The sequence below is a fragment of the Xenia sp. Carnegie-2017 genome, unplaced genomic scaffold (genome assembly GCF_021976095.1).
Source record: "Xenia sp. Carnegie-2017 unplaced genomic scaffold, XeniaSp_v1 HiC_scaffold_19, whole genome shotgun sequence".
NCBI classification, from domain to species: Eukaryota; Metazoa; Cnidaria; class Anthozoa; order Malacalcyonacea; family Xeniidae; genus Xenia; species Xenia sp. Carnegie-2017.
In genome coordinates, this window is record NW_025813481.1 from 3,348,237 (window position 1) to 3,362,818 (window position 14,582).

A 14,582-nucleotide genomic window follows, 5' to 3' on the forward strand; every position below is an offset into this window, starting at 1 on the left:
AAATAGAAATTGTAAAGGTCATTAGGTTGAGTAAAACTAACGTTACGTTAAACAATTTTAGATCGGTAAAATACAAACTCAGACACCGTCACCTAACATCAAAGGAAATGTAAGTAAAACTTTTTTTTCATTTTGCCCGTCTCAGTTGATTTACAAACGTCTTGCTATGTTTTTCAAGAAAATATTTTCAATTTTTGCATGCTAAGCAAGATCTTTCTTCACAACATTTTTTGCTCACGAAGTAAAGTAAGGTCGATCTTGCCAGTAACCATTCCTTGTTCACAAAGTAAGGTCGATCCTCACAGGTATTCTCTTTTGTGATAATTGGTACTATCCCCCTTCCAGTTTGGTATTCACCTCTAAAGATCTGATTTCCTACCATAATTAAACAACGTGATGATGTGAGAATCGCTCTGATCTTTTTATGACACTGCTCTGGTTTCATTTCGTCTTATGTTACTTGTCGTCAAATTCTTACTGTATGTTGGTTTTCTTGTTTTTTTTTTATGAAAAGAATTAATGCATATCTTCATAATCTTTTAATTTCTTTCTTTTTGTCTAATTTCCAATGTTTATATTTCAAATATCTTTAAAAAGCGTTGGAAAATATCTTTAAAAATGTTCCACCTTCGTAAGAAAAAACAACTGAATTCGTAAGTGGTTTTTTACTGAGTAACGTATATAAAACCAATTATAATTGGATGATATACTAAAATAATTCCCAAACCAAACGTTCTCTATGATACAAAGTTAACATAACTTCCCTCAGACATGATTTATTTATCAATACTCCTTAATCATAAACATGCAACAGCCTGCAACAGTACCATCATAAACTTGTAGAAACTTGTCTCCCTTTCGCCTTCAATCATTGGTAGCATTCTTTTCTTTAGTTAAATTTCAAAATATATTCATTTACGGCTTTGGGATTGAAAGTCAGTAGACTGGATGTACATGGAGAGGTAGGGACAGTTTGCATGGTTTGTTGTGTATGTAGGGTACACTTTGCGTAATTTGATGTACACATATGTGTACACTTTGCATGGTTTGTTGTGTATGTAGGGTACACTTTGCATGGTTTGATGTGTATGTAGGGGTACACTTTGCATAATTTGATGTACACATAAGGGTACACTTTGCATGGTCTGTTTTGTATGTAGGGGTACATTTTGCATGGTTTGTTGTGTATGTAGGGAACACTTTGCATGGTTTGATGTGTATGTAGGGTACACTTTGCATGGTTTGTTGTGTATGTAGGGTACACTTTCATGGTTTTTTGTGTATGTAGGGATACATTTTGCATGGTTTGATGTGTATGTAGGGGCTTACTTTGCATGGTTTGTTGTGTATGTAGGGGTACACTTTGCATGGTTTGATGTGTATGTGGGTACACTTTGCATGGTTTGTTGTGTATGTAGGGGTACACTTTCATGGTTTTTTGTGTATGTAGGGATACATTTTGCATGGTTTGATGTGTATGTAGGGGTTTACTTTGCATGGTTTGTTGTGTATGTAGGGGTACACTTTGCATGGTTTGTTGTGTATGTAGGGGTACACTTTGCATGGTTTGTTGTACAAATTGGTGTTCATTTTAATCTTGACAGATGACTTGAACCCAACTAGTGTTATATGGTTTCTGATGTAGTTTAATATGTAACTAGGCTGCATTCTCTATAGAACTACAAGCTATGAAAGGAGTCAAGACACAACAGCTGGACGGTATCAGATAAGAACATAAAATTTTGCTGAATAAAAGCACAGCACAACATTTACGCATGGCCAACAATTCGCGAATCTCCTTCCTAATCCTTCGACAGAATAAATTTTGATTAGCTTTCGAAAAGTTAATTCAAGTTGTTGTGTATTTTTTCAACATGCATGTATGCATGTTACAGGTTGGGACTTCTTGCATATAATCTCTGCACTAATAATATATCATCTATTGTGATTACATTGGCAATGGAGCTTTACCATTGGAGAAAAAAAGAAACGTTGTAAATGAAATCTTCAACTACATTGAACGATTAAATTGCGTCAATTCAGCAATACTGTACACGCAAAAAAGTTATGTTATATTGCAGCACGTTATATTCAGAGAAAAATTTCACCTGGAGCAACTGTACAGTCACTGTGAGTGCAGTGTACAATGTTTAAAAGGGAACCGTTCTAAATGTAGCATGGAGGAAAAGTCTGACTTGTTAAAGGCATTAATACCAAATTGGAATCAGGCTTTAGATGGTTTGTTACTACAAGCTGAAACTTTTGTACATTTTGCAAAAAAACTTTAGCATGGTTTGTTGCTCAATATTGCTTAGATTCTTGTTATTTTTCTAGTGTTACATGGCTGCTTGAAGCATATGGAGTTGCTGGTCCGAACAAGAAGTTGGCATTCCAATATTCAACTTGGCTTCAATTCTTTCCGTTTTTCTGATGTTACGTACTTGGGGTACTTAGAGCTTATGGATTTTGTAGAAAATGTATTTCCTAAACGTATGTAAAGTTTTTGATTTTTGTTCATGATACACTGTGTTCCAGTCGCAAATTGGGTATTGTTTCTAACTTTCTGAGAGATTTTTCCATCAAAAATTTATCTGCTATGAACGTCTCTATTTTAACGTGTTTTTCTTGTAAATTTAGTTTGACAAAGCGGAAGATACGTGAACTTATCTATTTAATTATCTACACTGTAGTCACAAAAATATGTTCAAAATGAAAGGACTTAAAACATGAAAAAACTGTAAATTTTTTGAAACGTGAAGAAAGCGTCATATTTTTCCACCAAGTTGCTATGTCAAAATTGTGTAAACTTTATCATTTGTGGTTTAATTGTTACTTTATTGCATTTTTACTCATATTTTTCATTAAGTTTAATGTCTTAAAGCGTTAATAATCGTATAGAAGTCGTAGTTAACAGGGAAAAGTGCATTTTTAATTATTTAACATTACAAGAGAAATTCGTAGCTTTTTTTGTGGTGTGTCACAGGCAATATTTACTGTCAGACAACTTCCAAAGTTGATAGCTAACCACAGTTGCATACACTTTTTCATTCAATTTGAACAATAGCATTTTGATGATAGTCTCTTATGGCTAAATTCCGTCCTAAATTTTCATCGTCTTATTTCTTTGATTTTTTTTGTAAAAACGGTGGAGAAATTAAAGTTATTGCAGCACTTGAAAACAAGAGAATTATGTGTAAGTTTTTTTCAATTCTGGGTGGGGTGTATTCTTGTCAATATTAAAAAATGGGACACATTTATAGTTTGTATTTTCATGATCTTCTCCAAACTCATCGAAGTTACATCTATGTACAAATACTCCGATGATACGTATAACAGTGAACAATTTTATTGGGAAAAATAAAAAATATAAATGCGATAACTATACAGTAATTCCATGGAAATGGGAGTCTTTTTTGTTGCGTTTTTAACCACAAGTAATCCCAATGTCGTTGGGACTAAATCTCGTTGATAACAAGTTTTCAATATTGTCTATGACGAGTTAAGAGACCTTCATATAGTTATGCGTCACGTGAGTTTATTTGTTCAAATGAAGTGGATTTGATGTTTATTTTATTAGCCACTGCTTGGTCTATTGCATTCAATCAGCATATTTAAATTAATAATTTTTCTCGTAATACTTTTTATTTTCAACAGTTATGAAACGTTTAATAATTTGCTAATAAACAAGTGTTTACAAAACGATTACAAGAACGAGTAAGAAAGCATAGAGAAAATGAATGATCATTTATATTCTATAAGAGCTCACCATGGACTCATATTGACAGCGGTTTTCGTATAATGATCATATGGCTAAAATATGGTGAAAAATACGATTAAGAGAAAGTAAATTCCAGTTAAATGGTTTAGAAAATGAAATATTTATCTTTTCTGTTTCGCTGTTTGGACCAAATTTATGGTGATGTATGTGATGAATAACCGACTGTTTTTTTGTGTTTCCTCTAATGTATTTGCTTATTGTAAACATCAAAGGCATTTTCAAAAGCATTCGTGTGTAAAATTTAAACTAAGCCCTTTCAAAACTCCTCCAATCTCCGCCACCAAGGGTCGCCAGGTCACTGTATCTTGCTGTTATCTTTTCAAATTGAGAAAATTTATGTAGGTATGAGGACTTGCAAAACAAGTCATTCTTGTTGTTTTAATGCTTGTAGTCAGACGGTAGTAAAAACCGTGAAGAAGTCAATAGTGTTGAATTACTTGAAGACCGGAGATTTTTGTAAGTTTTCAGACTTAGTTGTATTGTACTCTCATCAATAGTCAATATTAAAACCGGAACGCTTTAAAACGTAAGGTTGAATTTTGCGGATTTTTCATTTATTAGAAAATTCATTGTGTCAGAAGTTAAATTTGATCACATAAATCCTGTCTTTCTTCCTTATTTATATGTCTATTTTCCGAGTACAAATCTTCAGATTATATTTTTAACAGGATAGTTCTTTGCAACTCACCGGAATCAAAGTAAAATTATTTAGGCAATAACAATTCAAACTAAAACCATTTCATAATAATTGGTGTATTTTTGTACAGTTTTATTCTCTAGTCAAAATGCCGATTTTCGATTTCCAAAAACAAGGCAATAACATAGGTTTTACTTTGTTAACGTGTATTCATGACAAAAGTGGTATGATATACGTGGCAGGAAGACCAAACGCAAGCAAATTTTCTTATGAAAAGAATATGCTTGGAAATGATTTCAATACTTAGAGTTATAGGCTAAGTTTATTGCATAAAGGTAAAGCACCTTATTGATGAGAATCAATCTTTTAAGATAGTTTATCATTAACCAATTATCTATGCTGCATTACTGCAATCTCGAATAGATTAAATGCAAATTTTATCAAATGTATATCTTTTGAAGCTTCCAAAGATTTAATCATGTGCTTTTTCCGTATACTATCTAACTAAGGCCAACGGATTATAAGAATTTGATTCTTGGTACGTCTTGTAATTCTCTTTTGACACAGATTCATCGCGCTGTAGCCTGAACTTTGGGGTTTATAATAAGTTTGTCATGTAAGTTGCAATTTACAATGCATTGTGACGTGTGGGTACCTCCCTATTTGAAAACTACATACGAATTAAGATTGGACTGCACCGAGGGTTTTGTACTACGAGACATTTTAAAATTTTTCGATCCTGGTCAACCTCTTATATTTCTTTTTTAAAAAAATTGGCGCCTTTATTTTGTTGTTTGGTTTTCTTTTCTTAGAAAAATCATTTACTATAAATTCATCAATAAAACGCTGAGGATTTTTCAAAGCACTTTAGCTACTGACGCATCTTTGTTTAGGCAAGCGCAATTTTGCTCAAATATGTATTAGACACGAGTTATAGCAAATGTCCCAATTTATATATATGTTTATATATTTAAATTGTGACACATTCGTAGTTTGATTGAATTTTCATGATCTCCAAACTCATCGGAGTTACTTCTATATACAAATCCTCCGATGATACGTATAACAGTGAACAAATTTATTGGGGAAAATATAAAAAGTATAAATGCCATAACTATACAGTAATTCCATCGAGTTGGGAGTTTTTTTTGTTTCGTTTTTAACCACAAGTAAGGTTACAGATATCGTATGGACTAAATCTCGTTGATAACAAGTTTTCAAGATTGTCTATGACGAGTGAAGAGACCTTCGTATAGTTATGCGTCACGTGAATTTATTTGTTCAAATGAAGTGGATTTGATGTTTATTTTATTAGCCACTGCTTGGTCTATTGCATTCAATCAGCATATTTAAATTAATAATTTTTCTCGTAATACTTTTTTTATTTTCTACAGTTATGAAACGTTTAATAATTTGCTAACAAAACAAGCGTTTACAAAACAATTGCAAGAACGAGTAAGAAAGCATAGAGAAAATGAATGATCATTTATCTTCTATAAGAGCTCACCATGGACTCATATTGGCAGCGGTTTTCGTATAATGGATCATATGCTAAAATATGGTGAAAAATGCGATAAAGAGAAAGTAAATTCCAGTTGAATGGTTTAGAAAATGAAATATTAATCTTTTCTGTTTCGCTGTTTGGACCAAATTTATTGTGATGTATGTGATGAATAACTGACTGTTTTTTGTGTTTTCTCTAATGTATTTGCTTATGGTTCACACCAAAGGCATTTTCGAAAGCATTCGCGTGTAAAATTTAAACTACGCCTTTTAAAAACTCCTCCAATCTCCGCCACCAAGGGTCGCCAGGTCACTATATCTTGCTGTTATCTTTTCAAATTGAGAAAATTTATGTAGGTATGAGGACTTGCAAAACAAGTCATTCTTGTTGTTTTAATGCTTGTAGTCAGACGGTAGTAAAAACCGTGAAGAAGTCAATAGTGTTGAATTACTTGAAGACCGGAGATTTTTTTGTAAGTTTTTCAGACTTAGTTGTGTTGTACTCTCATCAATAGTCAATATTAAAAACCGGAATGCTTTAAAACGTAAGGTTGAATTTTGCGGATTTTTTCATTTATTAGAAAATTCATTGTGTCAGAAGTTAAATTTGATCACATAAAGCCTGTCTTTCTTCCTTATTTTTATGTCTATTTTCCGAGTACAAATCTTCAGATTATATTTTTACCAGGATAGTTCTTTGCAACTCACCGGAATCAAAGTAAAAATTATTTAGGCAATAACAATTCAAACTAAAACCATTTCATAATAATTGGTGTATTTTTTGTACAGTTGCGGTTTTTATTTGAGTAATTCCATAAAAATCAGAAAATATAAAATATTCAACAATCCTATAGAAATAAAAGCCTACATTTGTTGCAATACTTTTTAATAATATTATCATTCTTAAATGTTTCATATATGCATTGCTTCAGCTTCTGAAGAAAAGAAATCTTTGCTATATCTACTAAATGATAATGACAGTGATGCTGATATTGGTATAACGTCTACATCAGAACCTTGTAAGTAATGGAATTTTATATGCAAATATTTACACAAACGTAATCTTTATTGTCTTTTGAAATGTTAAGTACAAACAAGAATGCAATGTAACCATTTAGATTCGTTTATATCTTCCTTATTCACATACTTTTGTTAACGGTCAAAAATGTGAGATGTAATGAAGAGTGAAATAACTCAGCAAGTATTCCTTTTATCTTGCTATGATGTATTAACCGTATAATGTAATGCATTTATTTCCAGCTTCTTACGAAAAGATATCTTTGCCATCTCCCATGAGTGACAACGACTATGATGACATTGACCAAACTCCTTCTACAGCAGTACTTGGTAAGAAATTGTACTTTGTTAGCAAACATTTGCACAAACATCTTTACATTCCCTTGAAAAGTCAGAAACAAACAATTAAGAGTCGTTTATATCATGCGTATCATTCATACGTTTGTAAAGGGTCAGATAAGAGAGTTTTAGAATTTTTCATCATTTATTAATTGCAATGCATTGCATTGCATTGCACTGTTATTTAATTGCATTCCTAGAAATTAATTTGATTTATCTATTAGATGCTAATAACAGTAAAGTCATCATTGGTGTTTTGCCTTATGTACACATTTATAATACTACGTGAATGCAACTTAGAAAACTCTTACAAACATTTTGGAATATCTGAAAGTTGTCTTATAGGTTATTATCATTCTATCATCATGTCTATTATCATTTGCAAGCGTCTCAATTCCTTTTGGATATTTATTTTTCTGATTATCAATTGAAGACATCTAAAATTTGCATTACCAATCCGATTATCATTTGTTATTATTGGTAACTAAATTACTTTGATTTTAGGCTTGACTAAAACTATAAATAATGTGAATTAAATGTAGAAAGTATTAAAGGGAAAACGTACTATAGTAAAAAGTAAAAGTATTCAAAGGCATAACGAAATACCTATAGTTAACATAATTTTTTAAAGATCGTTTTTCGATTTGCTAAAAATACGCCCAGATTTTTCCTAGTAAGACCATCTTACACAGCAGTCACGACGAAATTTGTGAGATCAAGTTTGTTTACAAAATATATGACACTTAGTCGTAAACAAACAAACATTTACAGCTCCCAAAAATTTGTTAAAAAGTTAAATAGCTAGAACGGAACTTTCTTTTTGTATGGTGTTTAACAAATAAAATTTGCAATATCTACTAAATGATAATGGCAGTGATATTTCAGTGTGAAATAACTCAGCAAGTATTCCTTTTATCTCGCTATGATGAACTAACCGTGTAATGTAATGCATTAATTTTCTTTTTCCGTAGATGAAGCTTTCAGTCCCAACACGAGTGACTTTAAAAATACGTTTTTAACCAAAGATTGCAAATTTGAAGATTGGGTGCATGAAAAATTGAAAAGGTAATGATTTCTTATCAGATTTAGTATAATTTTGATTCATTTGGCTTGACAAGCCGCCATCATGCTAATTTTTTGTCGAACACCATGACGTTTTCACATTCACAGTTTTTCTTGGCGTTGTTGCAAATATGGCATAGCCTATCCGAACAAAGACATGCCTTATCTTCATTTGTACCTCGAAGTGGACAAAGAAATGAGACAAAAGAATGTTTTGAAACAAGAAATCAATAAGATATTTAATGGCAATGCTTCAGAATACATTGAATTACGTTTTGTCGGCTCATCAGACGAAATAATAATTCGACCACTATCCAACATGGTTCACTCAAAGCGCGACGATGAGCCTAATGAAGAATCCCGTGGCACGTTGACTCTGTTCAGCTGTAAAGATGGAAAACATTACGCGTTGACTTGTCTTCATGTTGGATATGGAACAGTTCCGAAAGGTGCCGATCAATTCTTTTACATTCGAGACAAAATTAAAAATGATAAATTGGCATTTGAGAAATTTCTACAAAAAAACAAGTACTCTTATACTCATAAAAACAGCATAAAAATACCTCTTGTCGAGCTATTTCATTACTCATTTGATCTTGAAACCGACATCATGGCAATCTTAATTGATGACAAAGAAAGTGAATTTACTGCGGCTGAAATAGAGATGCCGAGTTCTTTTGATGCTGTCTTTGATAATTTGTTATCAAAGGCAAATGAAAAAGTTTATAAAGTTGACGACGAGTTTGGCTTGAACGTCATTGCTGACCTCAGTCGTAGCGTTTTTGACAACAACAACAAAATAGTGTTTCGTGACGTAGTGGCGGTAAAGAGTGATAAGGAATTCCTTCGGCCTGGAGAGTCTGGTTGCCTAGTGTATTATTATGATGAGAACAACAAAAAGATACCATTTGCGTATGGAGTTGCTGCAGTGACCAAGAAAAACGAGACGTATTACGTTTGCATGAGATTAAAAGATGGTTTAGAAAATTTGGGGCTTCTCGAAAATGTCTCCTTCAAAGACTTTTCAGGTGGTACTAAATGATTACTCTGTGATGAACAACATATATATGCATCATTTAAAACCTATGTACTCCATTAACTTATGTTTATTTTTATATTATTTTTACAGGCATTAATTTGTTTTGAATTTACTCATTAATTTAATATTTGCGCAATTTTTTTGCGAAAGTTCCTACTGTAGCTAAGAACTTATTTTAGAAATGTCCTTATCTTCAACATGATTTCCGTCGCTACATATCATGAAAAGCGTGCATTCAAAAATTATAATTATTAGTGATCGAGCTGTATTTTACAACTAAATATAGCTATAGAACTATATTTGCATCTGTGGCTAATATAAAGGTACAGAAGAAAAAATAGTCAAGTTTTACAGACACCAGTTTCTGAGTAAATTAATTGAGTACTTTCAAAAGTAGTTTTGTCTTTCTGGCTGCAATTTTGAGTTTGCTTTAATTAAATTAGTTTCCTTTTGCTTCCATCTAGTAGAAAATAAAAGAGTAAAAGGAAGGAAAAACAAAGAAAACCCAAGTCATGACGGTATTTGATAGCAACAAACATATTTGTGTGTGTGGAGGTAGTCTATTGTGCATTGTTTTCGTGGATTAGTTTGAAGTGGTATGCTTTTATCATTTGTTCATTTGTTCAAAGTTGTGAATAAGTCGTTTGTAGGTGCCTGTAATTGTTGTGATCTGTTCAGCTTCTTTATAGGTTTTGTTCTGAGTTAGTATAGCCACTTTTTAATGTGAATAGTCTGTATTCAGTGCTGTATGTGATGAATTATGCCGAGTCCTTGCAATCAATGTTGTGATTTGTCATTCGATGATGTTCGGGAATGTAGTTGGTGTTATAAAACGTGTTTTAGATAGTTATTCTCGTGGTGTAGAGCGTCTGTTGAATCACAAACGAGTTGTGCACTTATTTTTAATGTTCATTCGTGGTGGTTTTCTGTCATATAGAATTGTAACATAGTGGTCTAGTGTGTGTTGATTTGTTGTATTTACTGTAGCGTTTAGCGTTACTTACAGTAGAATGGTAAACAATACAAGCAGTTACACGGAGCAGCAATAGACTCAACCGTCTCTGTTGTAGTTGTTATAAAATGTTCATGTAAACTGTAAAGGGTGCGCTCACTACCTACCAATACGTACTACTTTTTTGGGTTCCGCTTGGTAGACGATATAATCACTAAATCAGTAAACTTTTATCGTTGTTTTTGTGAAAGTCGTTTTGCTAAGAATTTATTTTTTTACTTTTTTACATATACATTGAATTTAGTATTTTTGAAAGATGGATTGGATATGGAAGAGGACGAAGATGTTGCTCAAAGTCTAAAGCTGGATTCTTTCCATAAATCATCAATACAAAGCAGCGCGGGTGGTTTTGTGTGGAAGGTTGGTGACATGGATAGGTTTCGTCGTTTTTTGGTGTTGGGAAGCGATAAAGGCACTTTCTACATTGACGAAAGAACGTTAGGCTTAGAAAATGCGACAGTCGTCGTGAATCTTTTGGAAGCAGGAAAGGGTGTTGAAGTTGTCAATGAAATAGAGAAGTATAGCATTGAAGGACGAACACTGAGGCAGCAAGCCATCATGTTTTCTCTTGCTCTTTGTGCCCGGAAAGGAGATCTTGCCACGAAAAGACAAGCATACGATGCTTTACCCAAGGTCTGTCGAATTCCGACGCATTTGTTTATGTTTATTGAGTTCTGCAAGTTGTTCAGTCAGCCTGGCAAAGGTTGGGGTCGTGCCCATAGGAATGCCATAAAACGATGGTACAAAGAAAAAGATCCATGGAAACTGGCGATGGATCTCACCAAATATCATAAGCGTGAAGGATGGTCACATCGGGATGTTGCAAGGTTAATGCATCTCAAGCCAGAAGGAACTGATGTTTCTGATGAGCTGTTTGTGATAATGAAGTATGCTGTTTGTGGTTGGCAGAAGCTTTTTGAATATTTCTTTCCTGAAGATAGGACAGTTCTACGTCTTTCAATTGGAGAAAATGGCAAAGCAATGTTGGTGTTTTTTAAGGCAGTTGAAAATTTAAAATCATTGCAAGAGGAGGCAAGAGTAGTTGAACTGATAAATCAACATGATCTCGTTCGAGAACATATTCCAACACATTGGCTTAATTCTAAAGAGGTATAAACATTTCATGTTTTATGTCCTTTCTACGCACAGTTTTGAAAGTGTAATCAAGGGCAGTGTTTATCATTTGGAACGATTTTAGGTACAAGTTTTTCAAATATGTATAAAACATATCAAAATATTTTTGTTCTAAGAGATTGCTTATGTTAATCATTAGCATAATGATCACATATTTATTAGTTATAATTATATCCTCTTTTTAAGGTTTGGAGGGCTCTTGCTCAAAAAATGCCAATGACTGCAATGCTTCAAAATCTTGGCAAAATGACAATAGTTGAACTACTAGACGAGCAGTTGGCATTGTCCCGTATATGTGAGAAGTTACTCAATGAAGAGCAGTTGAAGAGAGCTCGTATTCATCCATTCAATGTTTTGGTTGCACTAAAAACCTACATGGATGGTCATGGTGATAGGGGAAGACTGACATGGAACCCAAATGAAGCTATTGTTAATGCATTGGAAGAAGCTTTTTACTTATCATTTAAGGTTTGCAATGTCTTCTTTCATGATTGACTAAACATTGTCTTATGATCAAATCACAAAATATTTTTACTTTTTTGTTGTGAATTTGTTATTCAGTCTAAAGTGGTTATGAATATATCATCAAATACCATGACCAGTCACTTTTCTAAATTAAAATTATTCATTGAATAGGTGCATTAAACTGCAGAAGTCTAAAATGTAAATTTATGGCTATGCTTGCTAAAAAATTTAAATTGCATAACATTAAAGCACTAAAGTGAATGGTGAATTCAGCCAACTCAGACCTACATGTTAAATAACCTAGATGTTGAAGTTTCACAGCCCTTCTTAACTTAGCAATGGAAAATTGATCTTCTCTATTTTATTGCGTAGTTAATTCAGCCAACAAACAAGAGATACATGTTGGCATTGGATGTCAGTGGTTCTATGTCTTATTCTGGTTGTGCTGGTACGCCATGTTTAGCGCCATGTGTGGCTGCTGCAGCAATGTCCATGGTTACAGCTCGGACCGAAAGCAAACATCTGTTTGTTGCTTTCTCTTATAAAATAGTTCCATTAATGATCAGCAGTGACATGACATTAGATGAGGTGCTAGAACTTATGGAATTGGTATGTAGTATGAACTTAAATTAATTTGTATCGTTTTTATTACATTAAAAACATAACCTTGTTCCTGTTTTCCATTCTCTAGATACCAAATGGAGGAACAGATTGTGCTCAACCAATGTTGTATGCAATTAAGAACAATCTAGAGGTGGATGTTTTTATCGTTTATACTGACAGTGAAACAAAAGCTGGGTTCATCCACCCAAGCGAGGCCTTGAAAAGGTATCGTCAGCTTTCTGGTATTCAAGCCAAACTCATAGTTGTTGCTATGACTTCAAATGGTTTCACAATTGCTGACCCAGAAGATATTGGAATGCTGGATATTGTTGGCTTTGACTTAGCTGCACCACAAGTGATGAGAGAGTTTATCTCGCGCTAATAGAACAGCAAATGATTTCTTCACAGATATTTTTGTGGAAATGTACAATGAATACAATCTTACAATGTCTGAACAATTTTGCTTGTCCTAAAGAATACATGAAATGTTTTATCTATTTAATGGTATTTGATACATAAGTAATATGCAATGTGACATTGCTTCATGTGAACATGCAGTGAACTATAGTTGTGCTGTTGAAAAGTGCACCAGATCAAAGACTTCAACATTTTATAGTATGTTTTAGTTAAGTGCTTCACTGATATTGATATTGGAACATCGGTATCGACGTATAGACTCTAAAATAGAATTATTGGTATCGGTATTTTTCTTGCGCACAATACCGATATTTAGACATTTGATTGAAAAAGAAATACAATCAAAATGAATCACAGTTTAACAATACTAAATATATTACCTTTAACAATTTTTGTTAAATTAATACTACTTAAATTTGTTAGTTCTACATGATATTAACTTCCATTGACAATTGTGTTGTGAAATAGGGTTGCGTGCAAAGAGCCACTTTGAATTTTATATTTTTATATCAAATGAATCGGTGAGCACAAAGTGGCATACTTTATGATGATTAAGCTTCGTAAAATGGCATAAAATATCGATATCGGCACAATAACGGCGTTTTCATTTCGTTAAACGGCATATCTGCAAAATCCTATTTCGGTGCATCACTAGTTTAGTTCAGCTAGACTGTAGAAATTCATGATTTAGCTGCATCTTCAATTACAATGTTTTATAATTGGCTTATTAATTTAACAAAATTAATAAATTAATTTAACAATGTCACGTTTTGTAATGTATTCAATTCATGAAACTACTAACGATTGCCAATTAACACAGCGAGGAAAAACCGAGGAACGTGCAGCGTGGTATCTTGACTAGCAGAGTAAACTGATAGCTTTCAAGGTAATGATTTGGAGTTTTTAAACTCGTTGCAATACTACATGTTAAGTAAAATGTAATCTTGTCTGTAGCATTTCGTATTTTAGCTTGTTCATTTACGCAAATGTAGTGTACATGTACCAGATTATGTCTTAATTAGAGTGGAAACAATGTTTAAAAGACAGGCTGAACTTGTTTCATTGAAAACCTAAATCAAAATCTCAAGTACAAGACAATGTAAATTGAAAGAATGTTATATGCAGTGCGGTGTTTTGAAATTAAATAAAGATATGATCTTCGCACTTTGCTGGATAATTTAAGCAATTGTCTCATAAACCTGAAAAATTCAGATGACTCAACGGGATTCGAACCCATGACCTCTGCGGTGCCGGTGCAGAGCATAACAAATTGACCTGCTTTCCACTGTGTGACTTCATAGCTCAGTTGGTTAGAGCACTGCACCGGCACCGAAGAGGAAACGAAAGCTTCACTCACCTGGCGAGATATATTTTTCTTGAGCAACATAAACAACTGCTGTAACACATTTTTGATATATACCATGCTCAAGTCAAGCAGGATTTTCACACATCCAAATAGGTAGAACCAGTCTCTTGTATTGCTAGAGAAGCATAATCATTGATATAGATTTATACATTATATTTGCTTATTTGATCAGTAACCAATGATTGATCATCGTTTTCTGAGACAAACCGT

General features: G+C 33.1%; 3 protein-coding genes across 12 annotated transcripts in view; all 3 read left to right on the top strand.

Annotated features, from left to right (window-relative positions):
* Positions 1-14,582, top strand: part of LOC124437966 (AP-3 complex subunit mu-1-like) — a 74,764-nt gene that overhangs the window by 53,944 nt on the left and 6,238 nt on the right. The window lies entirely within an intron of this gene.
* LOC124437985 overlaps positions 1-14,582 on the top strand; it is a 92,259-nt gene that overhangs the window by 35,119 nt on the left and 42,558 nt on the right. The window lies entirely within an intron of this gene.
* On the top strand, positions 957-13,455 carry LOC124437961 (60 kDa SS-A/Ro ribonucleoprotein-like). 7 transcript variants are annotated; one of them, XM_046987931.1, is made up of 12 exons: positions 5,554-5,565; positions 5,810-6,077; positions 6,146-6,275; positions 6,851-6,937; positions 7,179-7,265; positions 8,246-8,339; positions 8,445-9,364; positions 9,840-9,893; positions 10,632-11,497; positions 11,708-11,989; positions 12,359-12,595; positions 12,678-13,455. In XM_046987931.1, the coding sequence occupies exons 5-12, from the start codon at positions 7,211-7,213 to the stop codon at positions 12,969-12,971; spliced, it is 2,802 nt and encodes a 933-aa protein (XP_046843887.1). In that variant the 5' UTR covers positions 5,554-5,565; positions 5,810-6,077; positions 6,146-6,275; positions 6,851-6,937; positions 7,179-7,210; the 3' UTR covers positions 12,972-13,455. The 7 variants fall into 7 exon arrangements, with proteins under 7 accessions (XP_046843884.1, XP_046843889.1, XP_046843887.1 ...); XM_046987928.1 differs by lacking the exons at positions 5,554-5,565; positions 5,810-6,077; positions 6,146-6,275 and adding exons at positions 957-962; positions 6,329-6,391; XM_046987929.1 differs by lacking the exons at positions 5,810-6,077; positions 6,146-6,275 and adding an exon at positions 6,325-6,391 and having other exon boundaries at positions 5,560-5,565.